The 26,566-nt window shown below is 40.7% G+C and overlaps 4 protein-coding genes across 5 annotated transcripts; 3 read left to right on the forward strand and 1 right to left on the reverse strand.

Annotated features, from left to right (window-relative positions):
* The first annotated feature begins 791 nt into the window (after positions 1–791).
* On the forward strand, positions 792–6,977 carry LOC135642464 (CBS domain-containing protein CBSX1, chloroplastic-like). The gene is made up of 8 exons (XM_065158635.1): positions 792–1,123; positions 3,347–3,434; positions 3,540–3,604; positions 4,526–4,574; positions 5,531–5,583; positions 6,331–6,446; positions 6,535–6,592; positions 6,671–6,977. The coding sequence occupies exons 1-8, from the start codon at positions 926–928 to the stop codon at positions 6,743–6,745; spliced, it is 702 nt and encodes a 233-aa protein (XP_065014707.1). The 5' UTR covers positions 792–925; the 3' UTR covers positions 6,746–6,977.
* An 811-nt stretch (positions 6,978–7,788) lies between these two features.
* Positions 7,789–14,758, forward strand: LOC103990549 (polyadenylate-binding protein 2). The gene is made up of 9 exons (XM_009409738.3): positions 7,789–8,312; positions 11,474–11,592; positions 11,733–12,389; positions 12,482–12,559; positions 12,640–12,729; positions 13,060–13,194; positions 13,763–13,945; positions 14,054–14,245; positions 14,344–14,758. The coding sequence occupies exons 1-9, from the start codon at positions 8,075–8,077 to the stop codon at positions 14,587–14,589; spliced, it is 1,938 nt and encodes a 645-aa protein (XP_009408013.1). The 5' UTR covers positions 7,789–8,074; the 3' UTR covers positions 14,590–14,758.
* A 751-nt stretch (positions 14,759–15,509) lies between these two features.
* LOC103990547 (cyclin-D3-2) lies at positions 15,510–17,381 on the forward strand. The gene is made up of 3 exons (XM_009409735.3): positions 15,510–16,461; positions 16,553–16,692; positions 16,772–17,381. Exons 1-3 carry the CDS (start codon positions 15,711–15,713, stop codon positions 17,060–17,062), a joined length of 1,182 nt encoding a protein of 393 aa, XP_009408010.2. The 5' UTR covers positions 15,510–15,710; the 3' UTR covers positions 17,063–17,381.
* Positions 17,382–20,311: 2,930 nt separating this feature from the next.
* LOC135582053 (reticulon-like protein B11) lies at positions 20,312–24,495 on the reverse strand. 2 transcript variants are annotated; one of them, XM_065160826.1, is made up of 6 exons: positions 24,219–24,491; positions 23,938–24,118; positions 23,714–23,855; positions 23,539–23,608; positions 23,261–23,431; positions 20,312–20,647 (listed from the first exon to the last, which is right to left on the reverse strand). In XM_065160826.1, the coding sequence occupies exons 1-5, from the start codon at positions 24,337–24,339 to the stop codon at positions 23,274–23,276; spliced, it is 672 nt and encodes a 223-aa protein (XP_065016898.1). In that variant the 5' UTR covers positions 24,340–24,491; the 3' UTR covers positions 20,312–20,647; positions 23,261–23,273. The 2 variants fall into 2 exon arrangements, with proteins under 2 accessions (XP_065016898.1, XP_065016897.1); XM_065160825.1 differs by having other exon boundaries at positions 23,539–23,855; positions 24,219–24,495.
* Between the last annotated feature and the right edge of the window lie 2,071 nt (positions 24,496–26,566).

A 26,566-nucleotide genomic window follows, 5' to 3' on the forward strand; every position in this document is an offset into this window, starting at 1 on the left:
TGTTAGAGTGCAGCTTATACGCCATGATAAAAAGGAAAATGACGCCATCTCTATCGTCTTGCGAGGAGGAGAGCGAAACAGTAATTACAATCATGAGAATACCCCAGAAAATATAATTATTTATATTTTTTTTATCAAATTAAAAATTAGTTGTACTAGAAAAATATTGATTCGGAGTCGATCGAGATCTCTCTCAATTCAATATTGATCGATAACTTTTTATTTTTTATTTTTTTTGGATTATCAATCTTATACTACTCACGTGTTCATTACATACGAATTAGTAATACGATACTCAAGGTTCGATCCATATTACATCTAAGTATTGATCAAGGTGCCACCCGACGCAATGTCGAAGTGTCGATCTAATATGTTGATCTCGTATGACGTTGAAGTATCAAACCATATAATATCAAGATATTGATCAAGTAATGTTTATATCTATATATCAATCGAGAATTCTTACGATAAAATTCTAAAATAACATGCAATAGAGGAAGATATACCGATTTTTCATATTAAGTATTTTATTTTTACATCATATATATTTTTATTTTAACATCAAAATAATTTTATCAGTTACATTGCCGACATAAGTCACATATAAAATATTTAAACAGAGAGGATTCAAATTGAGATTTCAATTTAAGAGTGAAATCAAATCGAACGAATCGAACTGATTAAATCAAACAATAACAATAGTCTTTTTGGTAGATCGAAGAAAAATAATACAAAAAAAATAAATTGGACAGAAAACCTAAGTGGACAGTTTCTTTTTCTCTCACTTTAAAGCACTTCACAGCAGACGACTCTCTCCGCCTCCCTCCTATCTTTCATCCAACTGCCCCTCTCTCTCTCTCTCTCTCTCTCTCTCGTCCACTGTCAACTCTTGCTGTGATCTCCGGACGAATATAGAGAGGGCGAGATGCTGCTATCCATGGAGTCTCTCGTCGGCCTCCCTTCTTCCGCCCTCGGAGTGAAACCCTTCATCCCCCTCCTCCGGAATCGCAGCAGCCCCCTCCTCTTTCGACGACGCCGGCGGTTCCTCGACTTGGGCGCCGCCTCCACTAGCCCAGCCTCCGCCGTGGCGCGGAACGGGTCCTTGGCGACCAATTCCTCGTCGGTGAGATTCTCGCCCATTTCAAATCTAACTCTTGTTTTTTCCTTTCCCCTTTTGTCGTATTGTTGTTTTAGGACCGGAATCGAACCCGGGAGGGTGAACTCTTGATCTTGTTCAACATAACAAATTGGCCAACTAAGATCGTACTATGGTGAATCTAATTGCGCGTTTTTGGTGAAGTTAGTGGCATGCTTCAGCAAAAGAGAAGGGTAGTTTGAAATGGTTTGGGAAAGGGGTAAACTGAGAGAACGCTTCAACTACCATGTGAATCTTGTAGAAGAATCAGAGTCTTGATGCCTAAATTATTTTATCTGCTGTTCCAGATTCTTCTCAGATATCGGTGCATGAATCTACTGGTCCTTTTAGGTTTTATAATTTGTTGACAAAGACCGATGATATCTTGCACATCTAGAACCCTAAAACATGGGAGTGTTTGGTCCTATTTTTGCCTAATAGACCCAGCTGCTTCCCTAAGGTCTAACCAAAACTATCTCAATTTAATAAGATTCGAGTTTAGTACCTAGCAAAAATAAAGATGCAGGGGAGACAGAGTTATGTTAGCTAGAAGATGAGATACGAATGGTAACATATTTGTGGCAAGTAAAATATAGTCTACTCATGCCATGCTTGCTGCCATTGTGCAATCTTTTTGCAACAATGTGAATATGCAACTTGCAATAACAGAAACCAGAATTGGGTTACTCATGTATTTGTATTTAGCGTTGAAGTGAAGCATCAATTGTGTAGAGCTTATGTGGTTATTTTTTTGAGCTATAAATTAATAGAGATGCCTTCACAATCTGATATTGCATGTACAATCATCTAGAACAACGTCCATTTAGCTAAAGGTGTCTTGAAGAGTACAGATTACTGCAAACTTCAAAACTAAAAGCAGAACTTGTAAGAGACATTGTTTGAGCACAAGCACATTGCAATTGATGAGATGATTCATTTTCTAGATGAGCTGTGAGCTTCATGCAAGATGGAGAGGCACTGTTATCATCACCTTGAATTGCTGGATTGTCATTACATTCTGCTTTTTAATCCTCATACAACATGATGCCCGAGATGAATCCTAAAAAACATGAGCTCATGGTAGAAGTTGACAAGATCATTCACACGACAATTATTCAATCTGAATTGGAATATACAAAATGTTGACCAATAGTGATCAATCAAATTAATTGAGCTTGCACCAGCATCTCTCGAATTTCCTTTGAAATTGCCAAAAAGGATATATAGTCAACAGTTGCAATTGATTCAGAGCCTAGAAGACAGTTAAATCAGGTTTCAATTCTGTTGTTGTGCATGTGCTTATTGTCAGTTAAAGTTGGAAGTATTCGGTTGCAGGGTGACGTGATTTACATTTTACGCAATCTGATTATCTGTAACTAATCAAGCGAGTTTTGAGAAGAGTACAAGAGAAAATAAATCATGTCAGTAGAGGGCCTTACTTTTTGACTAGCTGCTGGTAGTTGCATAACAAGTTAACAACCATCTTCGCTCTTAGACAAAATCGGCATGTCAAAAGGTTGGAGTTTTTTGCATGATATTTTGCTTTTTTACAAGTCATTTGTCATTGTCTATTCTTAATTTAACTTAGTTAATGAATTTTGAAATTAAAAACCCATTTTCAGTGAAAGGATGGCCTACCTGAAATGCCGATTATAGGCTTAGGAATAGTGATACTGATTGAGGTATGTTAACTTTACATTATGAGAAAAAGATCATTTACATGTAGAGAATGTAAAGATAGTGATTTAGAAGCTAAGAGTACAGCAATTATGCAGGGTACTGCTAGGATGGTCTGACTTGCATAGATTTCACATTAGGTAAATTTTGACCCCTTTTTTTTTCCTTTGCTTTCTTTATTTTGACTTATTTCCATTTCTTGATGGCTTAGTTCCATGAAATTCTCTCACAGTTCCATTTAGCATTGTGTCTAAGACAGATAATAGGTTTAGTTTAATTTTATTCAAATCTCTTATATAATATTTTCAAAAAGTTTCTTTTGAAACAAGTACTGGACTGAACTTAGTGCATTTATCTAGGTTGCATCTATTTTGACCTCCTAGCTAAGGGCCACTTCATATTCTGAAGTTTTACTATGAAAAAGTACTACTTTAGAAGTTGCTTTCTATTTCTCTTTCGTTTTCTTTTTTTCCCTTCTCCAAGTAGCATCAATGACATGGCCCAGGTTTATATTCCTGGTTTAATGATTTGCAGCAAAGCAATTGTGTTTACACAGTTGGTGATTTTATGACCAAAAGGGAAAATCTTCATGTTGTGAAGCCTACCACTTCAGTTGATGAAGGTACTACCAGTATAATTTATTTGTTTGTATAGTTATTTATTTATTTTTCTTCTTATATACTGGGCTAACTGCTTAGCTGATCCATTTATCATGTGATGTCAAAAGCACTGGAGATGTTAGTGGAACATAGGATCACTGGCTTTCCTGTGATTGATGATGACTGGAACTTGGTATGAACTTTTCACCCTTTTCTTTCTCTGTTCTTGATCAAATCTCTTTTGTTGCAACTGAAACTCATGTTTGTTTGTAAATATTAAGTATTTGATATGATCTTCTATTCACTAAATAGGACTTTTTTTTAATATATCATCTTATTGTTCTAAGGCAATATGTCAAAGATTGAAGCTCCTTGTATATATTTTTCATGCATGATTATCTTTTCCTTTTGTGATAACTGGAAATGTTGACATAAATAATTCCAAGCATAGGAAATTATACTAAAAGAGGAGGGAAGGAGGAGGAGAAAGAAGAAGAGAGGAGGAAGAACTGGGTAAATAATCTTCTCATTATGATTTGGTGACTGGTAACCCAGAGAGATCATTGCATTGTTTTTAGCTAATCCTCAGCCTCGCCTCTGGAGTTTCCAGAACCTCGTGTTTCATATATATGAGAAGAACAAGTTTTTATCTGGTAGTGGAGATTTGTAGGTGGTAGTGGAGTTGGTTCTTTAGTTCAATGGTACCAGATCAGGTGTGGATAATTAGTGTTAGTGGCGTTCTTTCTGTCACTAACACAGAAGACTATAGATCATGTTGTAGTGTTAGCAATATTCTTGCTGTCACTATACAGAAGACTGTAGATCATGTTGTAGTATTGCCAAATGCTGTCTTTTTTTAGTTTGAAAAAAGATCACATTTGCACCTTCATGCTAGCCTTTTTTAAAATAAAGTAAAAACTGAATTTCAAATATCTGTGGTGCAGCATGCTATGAAGATTAGCTTTAGTATTGTGTCCAAAAAAGAATTAGGAAGAGCTTGTGCATTTCTTTTCTTTTATGCATCTTAGCATCTCTTTTCTTTTATCGTGTATGGCTCATGTACATTTTCTGGAATGTTTGTCCTTATGGCTTACCCCTTTTTTTTTTTTTTCAGGTTGGTGTAGTTTCAGACTATGATTTGTTAGCACTAGACTCCATTTCAGGTTTCCTTCATTTGTTTTGTTTGATTATTATCTCTTAATCTTTCCTTCTTAAAGAATCTTGCAAATTACATTGATGTTCTTTTGATTCCAGATTGATAACTGGACAACCTCTAGGATGTAACTCTTAGGTGCAGCATTTTTTTTCCATAGAATGTCATGTTTGGGCTTTCTAGTTGATTAAATTCTACCTTTTGCTTTTCTCCAATTTTGAACTTTTAAGTGACAGATTGGATTACTTATGAAGTGATCACTGTTAGTTTGTCGTGCTTTCTAGAAGGGGACACAGATTGATTACTATGTATTTATTGGAAGTATTGGTGATATTGATTTAGGCTGTCATGTCTCTCTTTCTCAAAATAAAAAAGATATTATATTTCCTGCAAGGTTTTATAGCTATTCAGAATCAAGGGTTACAAACATTGATGTTCAGTACTGACCAATGTTATAAGCACCATAGATTTTAATGGCATAAAAAGATTAATGTGGCCATCCCCAGATAGTTGGAACCTTATTTGTTATTGTTACTATGGGCAAAACTTTTAGGTTTGACTTGGAACATATTGATAATATACATTAGAGTAATTATGCCAAGGGATGCCATATTGGGTAAACATGGTAAGTCAAGGAAAGATGAAATAGTTGGTGTGGGTGGTTCCTGTTTCGAGTTTGTTATTTAATCAAATTCTAGGTTTTGCTTACCAAAAGAAGATGAATGTCACTTATATGAATGAATTCTTTGAACTATTAGTTATCATATTAGAAGGAAGTTATAACACCTAAATACATAAATGTTCCTTGTTAATTTCAAGGTATCTTTAGTGCTCCTCCTCCTTATACTCCACTTCTGCAAAGATATGAATAGAATTTTGCTTGTGCATCAAGAACATTGATTTTTCTTCTAATGTATTAGACTCATCCTGATACAGCATATGCCTGTACTTTCCTTTTCTGCCCAGGTAGTGGACGGGCTGACACTAGCATGTTTCCTGAGGTTGATAGTACATGGAAAGTATGTATGATTTTGTTTCTTTTAACAAGTATGATTCCTTATTTCTTTTACTAGAATAAATATTAATGGTCATTCATGATGAAATTTTTTTGTTATACGTTTGAAGCTTGTCTTCGGAAAAAGAATAGTGACTCAGTGTTTGTTGGGCTTTTTAGCGTTAGACAGAACTAACATAATGTCTTATACTGTGTGATGGTCCAAAGAGATCACAAGCGATATTAGAAGTAACATTGATGGTATCATCTGATCGAATATAGACAGGTATTTTATGAGATAGTGATGTGCAAACTCAAGAGGCAAGTGACTTATTCACTTGCTCATAAAATAGTCTGTTATGGTGGGTTATTCTTTATGAACCTTCATCAACCTGAAACATAATTTGCTTAAAAGTTATTATGGTCTCAGCATCTTTAAATTAGTCGGACATCCTAGTGGTTAGCAGATTATATCCACAGTCAAGGGGTCCACGGTTTAACTCCTGTTTTGAGTGTTGGTGTGCATTGTCATGCAATGGTTATATATGGAACGAGTAAATTGAGAAAAAAATTGTTAAAATATGATTTTATATTAACCCTATTAAAGCAATATTATCTGGATCGAATTCCCTTGAAAACTGTTTATCTATAAACCTTACGAAAGCAACTTTATCCATATCATATTCTAGAAGAAAGGAATGTTATGCGTAAGAAACCACCACCTATCCATATGTATTCAGACAGCTGAAACTTACAGTTTCATCTTCTGCAGGCATTCAATGAAATCCAGAAGCTGTTAAGTAAAACGAATGGTAGAACCATTGGTGAGGTGATGACTCCTGCCCCCCTTGTGGTCCGTGAAACAACCAATCTTGAAGATGTTGCAAGGTTCTGACCAGTGGCGACCATACGTTAAATTCTTATTATTGCTGTTCTCATCACGAGTGAAGTTACCAGAGTTCATTTCTGATCGCAGGCAACTGCTTGAAACAAAATACCGTAGGCTTCCGGTTGTTGACAGTGATGGTAAATTGGTACGTGAAATATCTATCTGCGTCCTACCTTGTACCTATTTTGGGTATATTCTTAACGATTGATTTTTAACATCGTAGGTCGGTATTATCACGAGGGGAAATGTAGTTAGAGCAGCACTCCAAATAAAGCATGAAATGGAGAGAAAATCATGATTCTAAGATGGAAATCAAGTAAGTTGCAGTTATTATTGACAAGATCAGGTAGCTGCTGATCACTTGGCACACGCCATCTTGCACTAAACTAGTTTAAAGGCCCACGCATTTTTGGGACTTGTGTATATGGTTTAATGTGTTTGTTAAACTCCATCGTTTTTCTTTTGGGTCCGAGATGCTTGAACATGCATGCTCTTTGATGTCTAAATATAAAGTGAAGCCTTTGTTTTCACATGAGATCCGCCAAGAGCTGCTTCTTTTCATTAGTTCCACGAGAATCATTTTAATCTATTTAATATATTCCGGGCTGCTCCCAAATAGAATGAACTATGAATTAGTTAGTAACCAATTGTGACCGTGACCGATGCATTGTGCTATGCTAAAGATAAGATTGTATGATATCAATTGTTGCTTTATATGCTCGTGAGCTTGTGATAATGTTTCATAGATTGTACTGGCTTTTTATGGAGCGGTGTTCACTGTGATGGCTCAGCCCAGCCAACACATCTGTCCTCGTTATCCTCCTGCCCCGGCCGTATGCCTTCGTCGGGCTGCCTGTGGTAAAGCAACACGGCGGCTTCCGCGGGACCCACCTGGGCGCCTCCGCTGGTTACGCAACGGGTGATGGTGCCGGCGCTGCGGTCGTATTGGTTTATTCTTGTCCGGAAACTCGTTGTCTTCTTTAAACGGGACGCTTACCTTTTGCGGCGTAGCGGTGATTGACGAACCCTGCACCCTGGCCGGTGTCATACGTGCGATCCGGTTTCGCCCGACCCCCCCACGCGTTACAGTTCGAGTCGAACTCCGACCCTGCGGCTCGGACATGTAACGACCCCACGCCCCACCGACGACGTCACGTCGGGTCGCGCCTCATCCGACGGCGGAGAGCGCCGCTTCATTCTGATTAGGGTTTGTGTCGACCTTGCTATTTAAAACCCCGTGCGGCCGCCACGATGCCGGTGCGGTGCAGTTTTGGAGGCTGCCCTCCTAATTCTTCTCTCTCTCTCTCTCTCTCTCTCTTCATTTCTTGTCTTCTTGTTCTCCATCTCCAAACCATATCAAGGACTGCCAAAATTTCCCTACAAAATTTATCCCCCGCGCCCCCCCCCCCCCCCCCAAAAAAAAACAGAAACCCTAATCGAGAAACCTGTTGTGCCTATCTATCTATCTATCTATCGATTAATCATCGGGTCTCCGTTCCTTTTTATCCATCAAACGGAATCTCTCTTTGTTTATTGTTGTTGTTGTTGTTTTTGTTCTTGATCGATTAGGGTTCTTAGAAGAGCCGGAAGCAAGGGTTTTCGCTTTTGTCCAGATCCGGAGGGTGAGATGGCGCAGATCCAGCTTCAGCCCCAGGCGGTCTCTGGCCCGGCGGCGGGCGGTGGTGGGGTCCAGTTCCCATCGACGTCCTTGTACGTCGGGGACTTGGACTCGGGCGTGACTGACGCGCAGCTGTATGATATTTTTAGCCAGATCGGGCAGGTGGTGTCGGTCCGTGTATGCCGCGATATCAACACTCGCCGCTCCCTCGGTTACGCCTACGTCAACTACAACGATCCGGCGGACGGTACGTTGAACTGTTCGCTCCCTTCTTTAGCTCGTTGGTATGCGTCCATTTTGTTTATTTGTTTTGGGTCATTGCACCCTAACGTTTGCTTTATCAAACGGCATATTTGTTCCTGTGACGAATTTATATATAGCAGTTCGATCGTTTGCGAGTCGACACCTTACATTTAGACTGTATTGACATTGCACTATCGTTTTTGAACTCCATTTTAGATCTATACATGTGTTTGGTCAGATTTTTGTTGTCCTAGGTGATAATGTCCTTGTTTGGGATGTACTTGTTGGGCCCTTTTTATAGTGGCCTTCAGAAATCGTTTTCATGTTATACGCTACTCATGGGGAATGCGATGCATCGATCTTGGGCCCAAATGTTATCACTCTGCGTCGAGTTCCGAGTTCGGGATAGACTATGGGGGAATATTAATTGGTTGACTGGACTAGACCATCTAATGTTGGCATGGAGGTGTCAGCCACCTGGCGTCGGGGTTGGCTACCTAGCATTAGGACGCTTGCTACATGGCCCCGAGGCATCTATCACTTGGTGTTGAGGCATCGACCACCTAATACCAAGGAGTTGGCCTCTTGGAATTAGGGTGCCAGGCTATCTGGTGCTGAAGTCAATGTTTTAATAATCGCTTGGGTGAGGCGTGGTGAGGCCCGAGTGCCTCGCACAACCTCCAGGTGATGCGATTCATTGATGCGTCACTTGGGCGCCCACTTGAGCCCAAGCGTCGAGCGCCTCGGGCGTGCACTCAAGTGAAAGTGGCATAGCACAAGAAATTGGAAGAGAAATGATGAGATTTGAAGAGAAAGGGGTCCAGGCCAAAAGAAGGGGCATTGACCTGAAGGTGAATAATACAGAATTGATCAGTGCTCGACGATGGAAAATCGATCTCTGCTCGGCAACGGATGGGTGGGCAAAAGATGTGATCTCGTTAGAAGGCACAAAGCTAGAGTTTTGAAGGCGGGATGGGAGGGCAAAAGTGATCTCGTTGGAAGACGAAAAGATAAGGTTTTGAAGACGTGATGCGTGAAGGATGTGAGAAGCAATTAGTGTGCTGTTAAGTAGACTAAGTAGCACACTAAGTATTAAATCGCAATAAATAGCACTCTTGTTCTAATTTCATTGCGTCAAGATGCCAATTGACTCATTCATTTCTAGATTTGGGTCAGAAATGATCCTATCAAATGGGATTGAGCTCAAATTATTAGTTAACTCAGGCATAATAGTCAAAGAATTACACCTTGTAATATATATTTCAAGTTGGCTATGTGATTTCAATATGATGTGACCTTTTTTTTTTATTTTTTTGATCATATTTATTAATTATAATATATATATTTTTATATTCTTATATTTTGGAATGCCTCGCTTCGCTTTGGTGAGCGCTGAGTGCCTTGGGTGTATTGAGACCTTGGCGCCTAGCTCTTTTTAAAACAATTGTCGAAGTCTCGATCACTTGGCGCCAAATTGCCGTCGAGGTGTTGGCCACCTAGCGTCGAAGTGTTGGCCACCTAGCGCTCAGGCATCGGCCATGACACTCTTTCCCCTAACAATACACATTCTGTTGATGTAAGCATATTCTTAGAGTGATACGTGCTATCGGCTTGGGTTTGATTTATATGCCATGTTGATTGGCTTGCTTAGAGTCTAGCATTCTGTTTAGGTTATGATTGTTTGTATTCTTTTTCTATTGCTGTTTGGTCTGAATGAACCTTTAGGTTGCAAAGATTATGACATCTTGTGTTTGGTAGGTGAGGAGTAGCTTTTGTTTTAGTGAATGAGTTGCGATTGATTAGTTTGTGCTACTCTAACTAGATTTTACAATGTTTAACCAACCAGAGACGAAGTTTTGCCATATAAACACGTATGCATATGGAGCGCTGCAACTTGCCTATATGGTGTAACCAACTCTCTAAGAGATCTTTTTTGTGGATTTGGTTTTGCTTTGAAAACATTGATAAAGTGTCAATGATCTTAGCTCAGTCAATTTCCATTCTAAAATTCTTTTTTCAAAAAAGAAGGAAAATAAAATGACCTCATTACTTTGCTGTTGCATACAAGCAGCCTGATGAAAAATTATGAACTACTTGTTAGAGGCTTTGTTCTATATGATGTTGTGGCTTCATGCAGTTTTAAAGGAGTCATCAAATTCATATTTGTGGAGCTTGTACTATGAAACCATTGAAGAGTGGTGGATGAGTAGTTATTGCAATATTGTGTTATCAGCAACAATAATTTATTCATTTCTCCATTAATTATCATCATAAAACACAAATGTTCATCCACTGTTCACACATTCATCTCGGCATGCCTAGCTGTCTCTTTGACCTTAAAGATAATGACAAGATGTTCCTTGGGTACATAGAGGAGAGAGAAGAACCAATGAAGCATAAAAGATCAGCTGGTGGTTCCCTGTCTTTCAGTTGCACTCTAAAGTTGCTACCATTTACTTCGAGTCATATGACTTTAAGGATGAGCTTGTGGAAGTTATGTGATGATTTGGACCTGTGTAATGTGAGGCATGATTTTAACCGGTTGATTAAAATTGAACCAAACCAATTTTAATTTATAAGATATCAATACGGTTGAGTTCACTGTCCTAAGCCCTTAACTAGTTCAAATTGATTAATCAAATCGACCTAAAGGCTCAATTTTATAAATGACATGAGCTCAATTTTATAAATCTTGTTATGTCGCCCAATTAGAACAAGATTCTGATTTGGTTCAATAGAATTGAATCGGTTTATTTGAAATATGTATATTTTAAAATTATTTGAAATTATAAATCGGTTAATTGAATCTGATTAACTGGTTGTGAATTGGTTTGGTAGGTAGATCCGAATTGGTTCCAATTCTGACTACCTTACTTTAATTGAACCAACAAAATGGTGTGGTTCAGTTCGACCCTTAAAGCTTCGGTTCAAACCGGTTGGAACACCCCTTATGAAAGCATATTTTTCTGCAACTTCATTAGTCGTTAGATATTGGTTTTTTGCATGTGCAACAAATCATTTGTTCCTGTAGAAAAATGAATATTTCAGATATACTGTGTTTTCTATAGCTATGCCTACTTGCATAAGCAAAAAGTTGAAGTGCATATGTTGTGTCTGAAGAAAATCATGCATTGCTCTCTTGAACTGTGGTTTTTCTTTTGGCAGCGGCAAGGGCAATAGAAGTGCTTAATTTTACACCTCTTAATGGAAAGACTATTCGGATAATGATTTCAAATCGTGACCCCAGCACACGTAGAAGTGGGACTGCCAACATATTTATTAAGGTATAATACTCGGTTTACTTTTGGTTCATTGAAACATGAATTTGTGAGTGGAATTTTTATGATTTTTATATGCTCCAGTAGTTATTACTTGTGCATTCATATTTCTGTGTCTTTTGACTTTTGTGTATGGTTTTCTACAGAATTTGGACAAGTCTATAGACAACAAAGCACTGTATGATACATTTTCTGCATTCGGGAACATTCTTTCTTGCAAAGTTGCAACAGATGCATCTGGTGCGTCGAAGGGCTATGGCTTTGTTCAGTTTGAACAAGAGGAGGCAGCACAAAATGCAATTGAGAAGCTAAATGGCATGCTATTGAATGATAAGAAAGTTTTTGTTGGGCCCTTTGTTCGCAAACAAGAAAGAGAGAATGCTGCAGGCAACACAAAATTTAATAATGTTTTTGTAAAAAATCTATCGGAATCAATGACAGAGGATACTTTACAAGAAGTTTTTGGTGAATTTGGAATTATCACTAGCTGTATTGTAATGAGGGAGGGAGATGGAAAATCGAAATGCTTCGGCTTTGTCAATTTTGAGAATCCTGATGATGCTGCTCAGGCTGTTCAGGAACTTGATGGGAAGAAATTTGATGATAAGGAATGGTATGTTGGAAAAGCACAAAAAAAATCTGAAAGAGAACAGGAACTAAAAGAGAGATTTGAACAGAGTAAGCAAGAGGCCACTGAAAAATCTCAAGGGGTTAACTTATACTTGAAGAATTTGGATGATAGCATTGGGGATGATAATCTGAGGGAACTATTCTCTGGGTTTGGGGCAATTGCTTCTTGCAAGGTTCTTTTTAGATTTGTTTAGTTTAAAATATTTCTTCTCTTAATATACTATAATTGCTACTTATTGATTCATGTAGTTAAAATATTTTATAGATTATGCGTGACAAGAATGGTGCGAGTAAGGGATCTGGATTTGTTGCTTTTCAGTCTCCTGAAGATGCTTCTCGAGCTGTAAGTTGAAATCTCAAAGTTGTATTTTCACTGCTGGTTATTGCAATCTGTTTGTTGATGTGCCATTTAAATTGATATAGCTGTCGGAGATGAATGGCAAGATGATTGGCAATAAACCTCTTTATGTTGCTCCTGCACAACGCAAAGAAGATAGGAGAGCAAGACTGCAGGTACAATTTTTTGAATCATTGTGAACTATATGCTTGGAGACTAGTGTTACTTTGGTTAAGCAGCAAACAACAACAAAGACTTGTTTGATTATATCAGGACAAAGAAAGAGTTGCTTTAATTAAGTTTTGAGGGTTTCACTTATTTTCATTATTTTACTTGAGTCTCATGCTTTTATATCAATAAAAATGTTTATATAATGATAACAGAGTTCGCTCTAGCAGTATGCATGTTCCAGTGCATCTTTCCTTGTACATTTTTGTGATACCTTTCATATGGTGACACGATTTGTGTGGTTGCTTTTGCTGATTACCTGTATATTTGTTTGTCAGGCTCAGTTTTCACAAATGCGTCCTGTGGCAATGCCACCTTCAGTTGCTCCTCGTGTTCCATTATATCCTCCTGGTGGTCCTGGATTAGGACAACCACTTTTCTATGGTCAACCACCAGCACTTGTTCCTCCTCAGGTAGCGCACCTATTATCTAAACAAAATTAAACTGCGTGCTTTTTAATGGAATGCTATACTATAATTTCATGTATTGCCGGAAATTCATGTATAGTAGTGATTATTATGTAGTCAAACCAGTGTCTTCTTTTTTCTATTAATGTGCTGTATACCAATATTAAAAGATCTACATAGTGGAGTACAAATTCTAATCTTTTTATATAACTCCCTATTAAATCAAATTAGTAATTGGATTTTATCGTGACGGAGGAAATTGGATTTGGTTTTCAGACTAATATCAGAATTAATTTATAATCTGAATTGGTTGGGTTGAGGACCCTTTAGAACTGAATGAGGTTTTGTGCCAGTTTTTGACTGTTCAGGTTGTGCTGTCATCGTTTTCCTTGAAAACTTGTGTTTCTTTCAATTAAATGATCAAACTAGTATGTTCTGTTACTATCTATACAATTTTTTTGATATCTTGCTCGAAGCTTATTCTGAGCAATGTTTTTATTCTAAGAACCATCCATGGATTCCATTGCATGACAGAGTTGATGATATCTGTGTTCCAATGACTATGTTGTTACAGCCTGCATTTGGATTCCAGCAGCCACTTGTTCCTGGGATGAGACCTGGACCCTTCCCCAATTTCTATATGCAGATGGCTCAACAAGGTCAGCAGCAGGTTCAACGCCCTGGGAGTAGACGTGCAGGAGGAGGTGGTCCGGTGCAGCAGACGCAGCAGCACCCCATGCAAATGATTCAGCAGCAGGTGGGTGTGACTCCTTTTCTTGTATTGAGTATGCTGTTTACTCGGTTCCAAAGCCGCTGTCTGGTTATGATGCATGCAAAAGCCCATGATGGCATGTGAATGCTGCAGATGCTCCCAAGGGGCGGACGTCCCTACCGCTACCCACCTGGCCGCGGCATGCCGGAGGTTCCTGTGTCTGGTATTCATGGCGGTATGTTCTCTCTCCCATACGACATGGGTGGTGGGATGCCTCAGCCCACTGTTCCTATTGGAGAATTGACTTCAGCTCTGGCAAATGCAACACTGGAGCAGCAGAGAACGGTACGGGCCAGTCTTGAGGAGTTTGCACCATCAGATAGATGATGGAAGTAATTGTGTGTTTTGGGTTCGTCTATTATTCTTCTTTTTCCTTCCTGCAGATGCTGGGGGAGAGTCTATACCCACTCGTGGATCAGCTAGAGCATGACTACTCAGCAAAGGTAACTGGCATGCTCCTTGAGATGGACCAAACTGAAGTGTTGCACCTGCTGGAATCCCCCGAGGCTTTGAAGGCCAAAGTAGCGGAGGCTATGGAGGTTTTGAGGAGTGTCGCTCAGCAGCACCACCAGGTGGTTTCGCCCACCGATAGGTTGGCCGCCCTGACACTGAATGATGTGGTCTCTTGAGCTGAGCTGATCCACACACCGTTCCGACGACTCCTTGGGTGGATCTGAGTTTGTGCTTAGGCGAGTTTTGAATGGGATTTGACTTTACGATAGAGATGATGGACTTGGTTTTTGGTTTCGTTGACCTGTTCGTGGTTTGCTACTTAATGAGACTCCTTTCCTTTGTGAATCTGCTCTTTTATTCGAGACTCCTCGGTGGGAATCTACTCCCAATCTTTTCTAGTTTTGCTTTTTCCGAACCCTAGGCAGAGGAGAGAGAGAGAGAGAGACTTAAAAGAAGAGTAATATGCTACTAAAGTTGAAGAAAGCAACACCTAATTAATAATGACACAAATCACGTTTTAGATATTTAGGTCAATCTTTTCTCTATAATTTTTTTTAAATAAAAAACAATAATATTGAAGATGCAAAAGGAACGAACGTTAATAAGAAAAGAATCAGAGTAATGGTTTGATTCCCCTAATATAAATTATATCAAGTAAACTCAGGAAGCCCCTCTTAAAACGATACGATACAATCACGCTGTATAAGACTTTAGCGGCTTGTTTGATACGAGTTACATCACTCATTAGAGTGATGGACTTCTTCACTTGGGTACAAGTTATACCACTCATCTGCAATGTCATGTTTGATGGGTTAGCGGCTTTAACGCCTTTGTTTATCTCGTGCAAGTGTAGGAGGACAAACAAAACAAGTAAAAAGTTTTCTGCTGCTGCTGCTTTCTTTCCCTTCGCCTCCTTTTTCTTTAACTTGTTTTGAAATTAAACGCATGATGCCAAAAGCGAGGCTGTGAAATTAAAGAGCCACACACCAAAGACCGCAAAGCAAGCAAGCAAGCAATAGCCAAATGGCGTGGTGAAACCCCACCAATCAAGCCCCCCCCCACCTTTATATCACCACCTCCACTGCACACCCCAAGCTCATTCTCCCCATCTCGAGAACGGAAGACAGCGGCAGGAGAGCGTTGAGACAACTAGTAGAACAGATATCAGAGAAGCATGGAGAAGAGGAGCCACCGCCAACTGCGCCTCCACTCTCTCTCCTCTTCTTCTTCTCCTGTTCATCCTACTTTAGCGTTTTAGTATCATGAACAGAGCCTACCGGTTTGTAGCAGAAGAAGAATGGCTCTTCTGTCGCTTTTGGATCATCTCTACTGCCAAGAAGACAACTTGGAGTTAGAAGATGAGCGAATAGAGTCGGTGCTGCCACTTGCAGACGACCGTGAGACCGAGCGCCACGTCCTCTTGGCGGCGGAGGCTGAGGACGAGGAGGAGTGGGCGGAGGTGCTCTGCGCCCTCGCGGCCAAAGAAGGGGAGGCTTTGGGCGACCTCGTCCCTCACGGCTGCGGCGGCGACTCCTACTTGCCGTCGGCGAGGAAAGCCGCGGCGGAGTGGATCGCGCGCGCCGCAGCTACCTACGCCTTCTCCGCCCTCACGGCGGTGCTCGCCGTTAACTACCTCGACCGGTGCTTCCTCTCCTGCGCCGCGGGCGGCGGGCTGCTCCGGCTCCGGGACGGCAAGCCGTGGATGGGCCGGCTTGCCGCCATGGCGTGCCTTTCGTTGGCGGCGAAGGTGGAGGAGACGCGCGACCCTTTCCTGCTCGACCTACAGGTGCCTGCGACGCCGGAGGCGGCGGAGGAGGATGAAGGCGAGTTCGTGTTCGAGTCCAAGACCATCAGGCGGATGGAGCTTCTGGTGCTCTCCGCCCTCGGCTGGAGGATGAATCCGGTCACCCCCCTCTCCTTCATCCACCACGTCCTCCCTCGGCTCTTCTCAAAGGCCGAAAACGCCGACTCCCCGGCTACCGCCATTGCCGTCCGAATCCAAACGGTGGTGAGGAGGTGCGAAGCGGCTCTTCTATCCGTAATAGCCGGTAGGTTGTCGTCAAAATGCGAGCTTTACATGAAGGTTTCGATCTCTTCATGCCACCATGTCCTTAAAACCCTGCTTTGTGCGTCGAAAAGATAGGAGATGGGTCCAATATCCTGCATCAGTCTGGGCATCGGCTGCGCTGCTCCGGGCTACGGTGCCCGTTGACGGAGATGTCGCAGCTGTAGATTCTCAAGGAATCCATCACCTCGTTGCCCTTCTCAACGCCCCAAAGGTTCGATCTTTTTGTTTCCTTCTTCCTTGTATCGGTCTCATTCAATGCACTGATGCTAATCGGGTGAAGCATTCTGTAGGAAAAGGTGGAAGAATGCTATCAGCTACTCGTGGAGTCAGTGCGCGCCGGCGTTGTCGGCCACAAGCGCAAGCATTCCTCTTCCGCTTCCTGTTACTGTTCATCGCCACGAAGTCCCAGCGGGGTGATCGGATCCTGCTTCAGCTGCGAGAGTCCATGTGACTCATGGGCAGCGTGGCCGCCGTCATCCCCCCCGTCCTCCCCCGGGGCGGCTCCTCCCTTCAAGAGACCCAGTGGCAACACCACCACCAAGTCCTTCGTTGTTGACGGTGTGGAAACTGTTTCGATCTAAGTAGTATCAATAAAAGTTACGGCAATGGATCGCAGAAGCAGACTGCCTTCCATCTCTGCCATTGAGGAGGCCATGGCTGGGAGCTCCAGGGAGCAGTTTTGGTTGCCAATGGAAGCAATTGAAGAAGGTGGAGAGACTTCTGAAAAAGAACGTCTGATCGCAGAAAAAGGAGGCAGAGATGGGTGGCATTGTTCTTTTCGCCTTTTAAATTACATGGAGAAGAAACTATTGCACTTCTGTAGTTGTTCCCTACTGTTCATCTAGCTAGCTCATGTCCTTTCTGTTCTCTCATCAATGCATTGCCTTCCTCTTCCTTCGAGTGCCAGCATCTTGGAACAGTTACGAAGTTTGCTCCTCATGTCTCTACCATGCAGTAACAAACACCGTTGGGCTGCATCCAGCTCTTGGTGCAAGGTTTGATGGATAGGAGGCCTAAACAGAGGCTAAGATAGAGGAGGGACTCGGAATGGGATTACATCACGAGAGAGAGAGAGAGAGAGAGAGAGAGACCTGTCAGTGTCCACTAGGCCAGTCCATGCGTGCCTAGTGCTTACAGCTCGGCTGTGCTCACTAGAGAGAGATGGGTAGAGGGAGAACGGGGAAGGACTTTGGGAGTGGGATTTCGACCAACAAGGAGTACAACAAGATCTCTCCTCTAGGAAGGATTTGGTTGGTCTTCTTTCATAAGCTTTGGCCTTGATGAGAGGTTAAAGACTCTTAGCCATCAAGCAGCAGTATTCTGGTCTTACAAGAGGACGGACACCCACCAGTCCTCCTGCATGTGATGCTTTTGCTTCAACTTTTCCTCGCTCGTTCCAAGGCACGCACATCACCTTCCTTTGCGGCAAGGATTCATCTCTGGATTAGGTAAAACTTAAAAGCCACCTTTGTTCCGTTGTTAGGTCATCCATAGACCTCTAATGGAAAAGAGGCGAGGGGATGGTGAGGGAGCCAAGGACCAATGAGTGTGCCCTTGAGTCCTGTGTCCTTGCGTTCTTAGCTTTAGCTCCTACCGAGACGAAAAAGGGAGATGGACGACGGCCACTAGCCCAAACCATCTCGTCCTCCTCCACAGTAGATGATGGGATGTGAAAGGGCGAGTGGAGTCCGCAGTAGCCTGCACAACCGGGATTGCTTTCTGATCTCTCTGCAGTCACCATCTCTGTGGGCTTTATGCATACATAATCGTGAGACCACCTCCTTGACAACCCTGCAATCTTGGGATGAAGATGGGATGAAGCGGGTAATCCACGACCAACCCTGCAAGAATACGATGCACATAGCTGTGAAATGATTGCCAAACATCGAAGCTTTGCTACATTATAAAAAAATGATGTGAGGAGGCATAGGAGACAAGAAGACAGTCATCCACAAAAAGTCTGATCAAAGTTGAGAAGACAAAAAGTAAGGGTGGATTCAAGAAGGGAAAGATCTGCAGCAACCAAGTCCAATGGGGGAATCGAGCTGTGAAGTAGTAGTAATAGTAGTGGTCTTTGAATTGAGAGGGCTCTTCCAGGTTTCTTTAAAAGCTTCACTCGTCTTCTTTTCCAAGGTGTGGACTTTCTTTTTGGCCTCACAAAGCATCAAAAGATCAACCTATACCCCACACAATTATTATGGAATGATATCATGACCAACACTTTTTTTTTTTCTTTTGACTTGGTCTTCCATACTCTTAGTTTATCATATTAAATTATGCATAAAATATGTTTATACCAACTCAAATAAAAGATCTAACGACTGTACGACATATCTCAATATAAGAAAAAAAGACAAGAAACTGACAGAAACTTTAAATTATATACCTTCACTTTGCAAGAGTAAATGCCCATAGACAGGTGTGTAATTCCCCACAGCTTCGAGATGTCTCCGGAGCCCAATTTATGGCGATGAGATGATGATGATGATGATGGGGTTGTTGGCTTGGAGGCTCATCTTGTTCACGGGTTTTGAGCCAAGAGTGGATACTGTTACCTCCATGGCTGCCACAGATAATTGCACCACCGCAGACTCCGAGGAAATCTCATTCAATATCAAATAATGCGACTGTTGGCAACCTTCCAGAGTAGGAGAGAAAGCCTTAATGTGTCCTGACGACTTGTATGTACTCCCTCTGCTGTCCCATTCCAACACCACTGTTCATAAATGAGCTGGTCATAGGCCTTTCGTGAGCTCCATTAGAGCAGCAGTGATCTCTCTCTCTCTCTCTCTCTCTCTCTCTCTCTCTCTCTGCACCAGCAGCACTTGGTGCATGTGGATGGGGTTCTGAACCCTGCTCTGAGCCAGTTTGCATGCCTTGCATGACTCCTGGGGGAAGATATGATTGCTTCCTCATGAATACGAGCTTTGAATTTTAGGCTGAGAGACAAATGATTGATCCCAAACTTTGTTCTTATCTTGGTTGGATGAATGGAACTGCAAGGGTAGTTGGAAGGCTTTATAGAAGGTCCCGACTGGTGCACACTCGGGCCACCATTTTGTCAAATAAACCTCACAAATGTGACCCTCTGACAACAAACTCCACTGTGGACCATCATGTTCTCGTCTGAAAAAGAAGAAAAGAAAGATTAACAAGAGACTAGACTAAGATCTATCTATCATCACATGGTTTGACAAACATGTCATGAAATGCTTAGGAATTACCTCCTCAATCATCAAGCTCCGCCACTGCATGGAAACATCACATTGTCTTCACTTCCAAAGTTTGACTATAACAGCTTAGCAGAAAACTCTTGTGACAGCAGGCACATGGAAACAAACTTGAACAAGAACCTAAAGCGATGGATGATCTTAAACCTAACAGTGTATAAACATCTTGACAATCTTAATCTGATGTTAAATCAAACTTTAGTGGGGAAAGCATACCAAGATTTGACATGCCCGACACATGTTATCTGCCTTCTCCTCACTTAAGCAGATCTTAAGAGACATCAAACAGTTGATATACATTCTGGCACATAGTAGAAGCAGTAGCATACACAATGTGTTTGTGCTCGACATACCTGTGAAGGCTCTTCCACCTCCAGAGGACTTGTGTTTTGCAGGGTTTTTGTTGACCTCCAAACCAAGTCATGGATCGGTGAATGGTGCAGCATGGAGGATCTACCAATCCATTTTTTTGTACCAAATCTCTTGTAACAACAAGTAGCATAATATGCCTTCGTTATTGTCCTTCACATTGATGTCACATTTTAATACTATTTTTATTGTCTCAGGAAAGACATTGTAATTCTGCAGCGATATGCAACATGTGAAAGGTGGGGATGAATTTAACTTACGAATGAGACTGATACATTCAGAGTGTGTATTGAAGACAAGCACACACATTCATGCCTCCATTCGATTGCTCTAAAATCGAAGAATTTATCAAACATCCCATGACATAGATGGCTCTAACACGAAAGATTTGAACACAGCTTACTGAGAAGGCATTTTAGTTCACAGTCAACTTGATCAACATACCAGAAAAGACTATAACAAGAGCTCCACCAGAAAATACCATAAATTGGTTCATTAATATTGACGTCCATAAACACAGGTGATGGTAGTGTGCTGATAGGAATGGTTGCCGATGCATATGGATGCCTGGGGTACACAATGCAAGCAGGATGATTCAGTGAATATGTTAATATAATTATCAGTCCAAAACTCAGTATCATCAAAAGGCAACTCAACACTGTGATTTGCATTGACAAGCAACAACGTTTACCACCAGATCTTCATTTTAGCAGACACGCCAAACATTGTCATTTAAGTAGGCTTCCAAATGGATTCGATGCATGTCATGCAAAAGATTGGACCGGAATCTTAAAAAAAAAAATGCGAGATAGCAATATTCAACAATGATCCCAATTTCGGAAAAAAAAATGTGCAAAAAAAGAAATATATGACAAATGCAAGCAAACAAAGTTAGTAATGACATTGAAATATTACAGAGAAGGCACACAATATCACCTACCTCTCAGATATCCAATAATTCACTAAATCTGATGTACAGTCTAATCTTGACTAGGCTCAGAATCTTATATGAATGCATAGCAATTAATCCAAATGACAGCCATTACATCCCCGAGTATCTTCTAAATAGCCAATATTGACTGGGAACAGAAAAGAGGAAAAAGGTTCATCCAGCAATTTCAAGACACAGCAAAAATTTTGAAGCACTTTATGGTATGTTCTTTGAGATGATCAACAACCATATCAATATCGCAAGCATCTTCCTTTCTAGTGGTACAACCAGTTCAAAGAGAGAATGGTGATATTGACTATTCAGGACCGCAATTTCAGCAGGGAGTCTGTGGCCAATTTAGCATGAGGACCAGCATACATCAACCAAAAGACACTAGCTTAGCCTATTTTGGTGGAAACTAGTGTGCTTTGGCTTGTTATGGAACCATAAAGACTGAAACTAGGAAGGCACCAAAAGAGCAGTGCATCACTCAAGAGCAATAAGTAAAACTTAGTGTTACCTCAACCAACACACACCCACACACTCACCCCTCTTTCCTGTGTCCCGACCATGAGACATCTTTTTCTCTTCCTCTCTATATTATATGGTCTCTTTCCCTTGATGCCCTCTATTCTCCATATACTATACCAATTTGAGCATCGACCAACATAGCACTACTATCCAAGAACAAGACTGTCCCAAATTCTGTCGCCACATCAAAAGGAGCAACCTAATTATGAAGCCACGCCCTCTACTATTGCCATATCATGGATGATATATTCTCTCTTAAATGTGGATGATGAGAATTTGAGGATTATAGACTCATATTTATGATGTCAAGCAAATGGAAGAATGCAGAGTTGAAAAACCAAAGGGAGTATGCATCTGTGTGACAGAATCTAATAACTTGCAGATGATTTACAACTATTGGACCATTTGTAACCAAACTAAGTTCTAGCAGATGATCTAATCTACGACTATAGGAAACTAATAACTAGTTCAACCAGAATATGGACCATTTGTAACTAAAATAATAACTAGTTCAGCAAGAATATGGACCATTTCTTACCAAACTAAGTTCTTGCAGATGATCTACCAACTATAGGAAATTATAGAATTTCAGCATAGTCCAACATGTATAGGACCAGTGGTGCTTCATTCCAGTTGTAAATCAGCTGGCTTCATTCCAGTTATAAATCAGCTTGCTTCTTTCCATGTTTAACTAAAGTCACACCACTGGCAATTGAGCAGCCAAGTAAACAGGCTGTTCAACAGCTTGTTCAGGCTGTTCAACATGTATATGGACCAGTGGTGCTTCATTCCAGTTGTAAATCAGCTTGCTTCATTCCAGTTATAAATCAGCTTGCTTCTTTCCATGTTTAACTAAAGTCACACTACTGGCAATTGAGCAGCCAAGTAAACAGGCTGTTCAACAGCTTGTTCAGGAGCTTCCACCTCACTATTGATGTGGCAGCTGGCATGGCAGAGTGATGTCCCATTTGCTGAAAGAATTAGCACCAAGGCCTGGCAGCTGAATTATTTTTTTATTTTTAACCTAAGGTAGACATATTACTTTGTGAACTTTATGGCTTGTGTCACTCCAACTAAGGCAGACAGTGGTTAGAAAGGTGCTAAAAAAATCACAATCTGGGAAACTGAATTGCAATGCCAGACCTCAAATGGAAAAAGCACATGTGCAAATTTAAAGCATGTAGCATTAGCATCTAACAATACATGTGATGGCTGCAGATTCATTCCAGGAATGTTAGGTCACATCAAAGGCCACAAACATGCTTATTATAGTATAGACAACATGGGATATACAACCACAATACTAACCCTATCTCTCCATACGCAGATGCCATATATTCACATCAAGTGTACGTATGAATGTATACGTTTATAGATAGACATGGAGACAAGAAGCAATCAGCCAATAAGATATAAAGTCAATGAAAACACAATCAAACACATATTAATTAATAAGCCATCCACCTAAAATGATCATAAGAGACAAAGATCTGAATTTGACAGTAGACCAATGTATAAAAAAATGAAGATGGTTTCAGGAACAGCAATAATTTTCTTTCAAGTTTAAATTATTTAGGCCAAAGTCAAACATCATTGATTTTTCTGATTCAGGATCAATTTGTTGTCTTAGCATGATGGCACCTAACTCATGAACTTTATTCATGCAATATATCTAGAGTGAGATCCTACAAATTAAATGTTGATATGTCAGTACATACAGCAGTGATTCTGTTATTGAGTCTTCTTTTCTTTGGTTGGTTGTGCCTGTATTCGGCTTAAGATGCTCACGTACTGCTTCATGACCGCATCATGTGCCACACCAAACTTTTCATCAACATGATCTTGATACTTGTCATACAAAGCAGGAAGTGTGATAGGCAGAAGGACTCCTGCAACATGATAAATTCTTTTATACTAATGCACCAATAGAATGCAAAAGAAGATAATTCACCTAAACCATCCTCCCCTTTATCGAAACTAGTTCTGCAAAACTAACCTATGTAAACAAGGGTAAGGAAGTTGAACAGTCTCCCAATGTAGGCGATGAACCACAGAACCAAAATGACCTTTGAGATGAGATAGAGCATAGGAATCACCAGATCATAAAGGCGAGTCAAACAAACGACATTTAAACCGAGCCTAGAACATCTAATGAAGTGCAAGAGGAGCACCTGAAGGAAAACCTTCCTATCTCTCCGGATGGTTATGTCGTGCCCAATTGCCAAGACCCGATTGATCCACACCCGAGCCCTGTCGGCAGCCTTACCTACTACCTCATCCGAAATCTCGAGATTAGGAAGGGGCGGAAGAGGTCTGAGGGTTTGAAGAATTTGCACGACTTAGCAAGGAAGTCATCCCAAGAAGATTTGGAACAAACCGGATATCGACAGCAAACCTGTTGAGGAGCAAGGCAGATTTGGCCCAGAAGAAGAGGATGAGCACGAGAAGGAGGATGGCGTTCGCAAAGACGGACAATAAGCTGTAACCGGCCCGCTCGAAGAGGAACCACACCGTCGTGGCACCGACCGCCATGAGAACCGCCGCGTTCCTGTGCCTCCATAGAAGCACATCGGCGACTGGACGAAGCAATAACATCCATAGATGAAAAGAAGGCAGCAGAGCGAAGCAGCGATGCGAAATCCTAGGGCAGTGGGGGTGGGGGGCGAAAGGCAATACCAGCGCCGCCGCCGAGGGCATGGTGCACAGATCGCCGAGTCCGGCCGGAAGGGGGCAAGGAGGCGGCGGATGGAGGCGCATCCGGAGCCAACGGGAGGTCGAGATCTTGCACGGCGGCCATCGGGATGGCTTCTTCTAGGGTTTTTGTGTTCGGCTTGTAACAGTGGAGAAGAATTGAAACGAGAGCTGCGAATGGAATCTCCTCGAACTCTCTCCCTCTCCCTCTCCCTCTCCCTCTCGTCGCTCTCTTCGGGATCCGTTGCTCGTCGTTTAAGTTGCCCTCGGCAACGATGCGATTTCTATGCGTGGGTGACGCTCGCCTCTGACAACAGATTCAGGGTTCAGGCTCTCAACTGGCCGTGGAGTGGTGGCGTAAGCGTACCCAGCGACGGGACTGTGGGCCCATGGTGTCTCTTGGCCATGTGCAGAACCTGTTCCCTGCGTGAGTGAGCACACCGTCATGAAACGGATCGTCCCCAATTCGTAGAAACAAAGGACAGCAGCACCAAATGATGGGGGTGAGTATCAAAGCATATGTTGACTTATAGTTGGAACCGCATATGTTTGACTTATAGTTAAAACTCGTTAGGATCCATTGATTTATAAAATTTATATTAAAATGTAAGTGAAATATCTAATTTTATTTATCCTAACGATATTATTGATAAAAATAATAGATAAAAAATAATTTTAATATTTTAATTATATTTTTGATAGTTACAGACAATGATATTATCGAGGACCACGTATACGTATAGTTGTTGTAGATGAATAGTAAAAACAACGATAAAAGTTGAGGTAAAAAGATAAAAGAAAGAGGACGACATAGATGCAAACACTTTGCATCATGCAGCTCAACAACTACGTCAACGTAGCTTAACAATTATGTCAGTATTGCTTCGTAATCGCATCCTCCATCTCTAACATAGTAGGACGACTTTCACCTCTCAACCACCCTATACCATCATTTTATAGTGATCCACTAAGGATTTATGAGCTTTTTCGTCGAGCTACCATTATAGACTTAGAAGTGGAGAAGCACGAGTTAGATAATGAGGAGGTCGTAGAGTGTAAAGGGGAGGTAGCAAGATTTGGGATCATAAGAAATGCAAAGGGGGTGGACTCATCGTGAACTTATGTCAAAGACACAACAGCCAACATTGAAGGAGTGGCAAGCAGCATAGATGACCTAGCGGATGTTATGAACCATGAGGAAATTAACACCATGAACGAACATGTCATAGTCCTAACAAAGGAAGACTGCGTCAGCTCGCAATAGACCGTCGCTCTTTCGTCGTTTTGTATTTGCGTCAACACTAACGTAGTTGTCGAGCAAAGACGATGCAGATGTAGAGCGTCGGTATCTTTATTGTCTTTTTCTTCCTCTCATTTTGTTCATGTCTTATCATCACTCTCTCTCTCCTCATCTATAATAGCTATCCATAGCCCTAAGCAGCATTGTCATCTGTCACCGTTGAAAAGGTAATTGAGACATTAAGATCATTTTTTTTATCTATTATTTTCATACTTTCAATCGATAATATTATGGTAAATAGAGTTATATGTTTTACTTTTATAACTATAGAGATTCAATATAATTTTTTTAAATCTAACGACTAAAATATTAAAAAGATGTAACTAAAGGAGTAACGTATAATTATAACTAGCCCGAAAAATTCTTCAAATTTTTAGAAGAATATTTATAAATAATCTATTAACAAACCTATCGCTTTGATTAAGAATTCTAAGTACGTGCATCTGTTGGAAAGTAATATTGGACGAGATCATATTTCTGTTAAATGGATTAAACCTCACTATGAGTAGGTAAATCATCAGTAATTATAATTAATATTAATTAATCATGTATCAAAAATATACTTAAACCAAATAATTCCGGAGCAATAACCCATACATACGTTAAATAGTATACACATCCTTCAAACTATTGTACCTTACATTGAATTACATGAAATCATAATTACTTATAATTATCGATGATCAAATTAAGGCTATAATTATTTATAATATATTTGTTATTTTCCTCGATTGATTTGTTTTTTTTTTTTTCTCTTCTCCGTTACACTAAGTTTTTTAATTATCTTTTCATTTCTTTGTAAGTCTTATATTAAAGGAGCAAAAAACATTCCAAGGATTGGATAAAGAATTTAAAATCTAGAGCCGTCTGGAATTTCCTAAGAGGTTGAAGAAGATACTCAATAATATAATTATTTTAAATATTATCACAAATAGCATTTCGATAAAAAAAAGAATAAATTTTCAGAAAAAAACTCATCTTTTTTTTATTTTTTCTGCGAAGCATCCTCAATTCCAAAATTATCAACACTATC

The sequence above is a fragment of the Musa acuminata genome, chromosome BXJ3-7 (assembly GCF_036884655.1).
Source record: "Musa acuminata AAA Group cultivar baxijiao chromosome BXJ3-7, Cavendish_Baxijiao_AAA, whole genome shotgun sequence".
In the NCBI taxonomy this organism is placed as follows: Eukaryota; Viridiplantae; Streptophyta; class Magnoliopsida; order Zingiberales; family Musaceae; genus Musa; species Musa acuminata.

Coding starts and splice junctions, on each gene's coding strand:
- LOC103990549 (XM_009409738.3), top strand. CDS start 8,075: ATGGCGCAGATCCAGCTTCAGCCCCAGGCGGTCTCTGGCCCGGCGGCG. Junction 8,313..11,473: donor CTACAACGATCCGGCGGACG/GTACGTTGAACT, acceptor TTCTTTTGGCAG/CGGCAAGGGCAATAGAAGTG. Junction 11,593..11,732: donor CTGCCAACATATTTATTAAG/GTATAATACTCG, acceptor GGTTTTCTACAG/AATTTGGACAAGTCTATAGA.
- LOC135642464 (XM_065158635.1), top strand. CDS start 926: ATGCTGCTATCCATGGAGTCTCTCGTCGGCCTCCCTTCTTCCGCCCTC. Junction 5,584..6,330: donor AGGTTGATAGTACATGGAAA/GTATGTATGATT, acceptor CATCTTCTGCAG/GCATTCAATGAAATCCAGAA. Junction 6,447..6,534: donor AATCTTGAAGATGTTGCAAG/GTTCTGACCAGT, acceptor TTCTGATCGCAG/GCAACTGCTTGAAACAAAAT.
- LOC135582053 (XM_065160825.1), bottom strand. CDS start 24,339: ATGGCCGCCGTGCAAGATCTCGACCTCCCGTTGGCTCCGGATGCGCCT. Junction 24,119..24,218: donor TGCCCTCGGCGGCGGCGCTG/GTATTGCCTTTC, acceptor TGCTTCGTCCAG/TCGCCGATGTGCTTCTATGG. Junction 23,856..23,937: donor TCTGCCTTGCTCCTCAACAG/GTTTGCTGTCGA, acceptor TCAAACCCTCAG/ACCTCTTCCGCCCCTTCCTA.
- LOC103990547 (XM_009409735.3), top strand. CDS start 15,711: ATGGCTCTTCTGTCGCTTTTGGATCATCTCTACTGCCAAGAAGACAAC. Junction 16,462..16,552: donor TCTTCTATCCGTAATAGCCG/GTAGGTTGTCGT, acceptor TGCGTCGAAAAG/ATAGGAGATGGGTCCAATAT. Junction 16,693..16,771: donor CCCTTCTCAACGCCCCAAAG/GTTCGATCTTTT, acceptor AGCATTCTGTAG/GAAAAGGTGGAAGAATGCTA.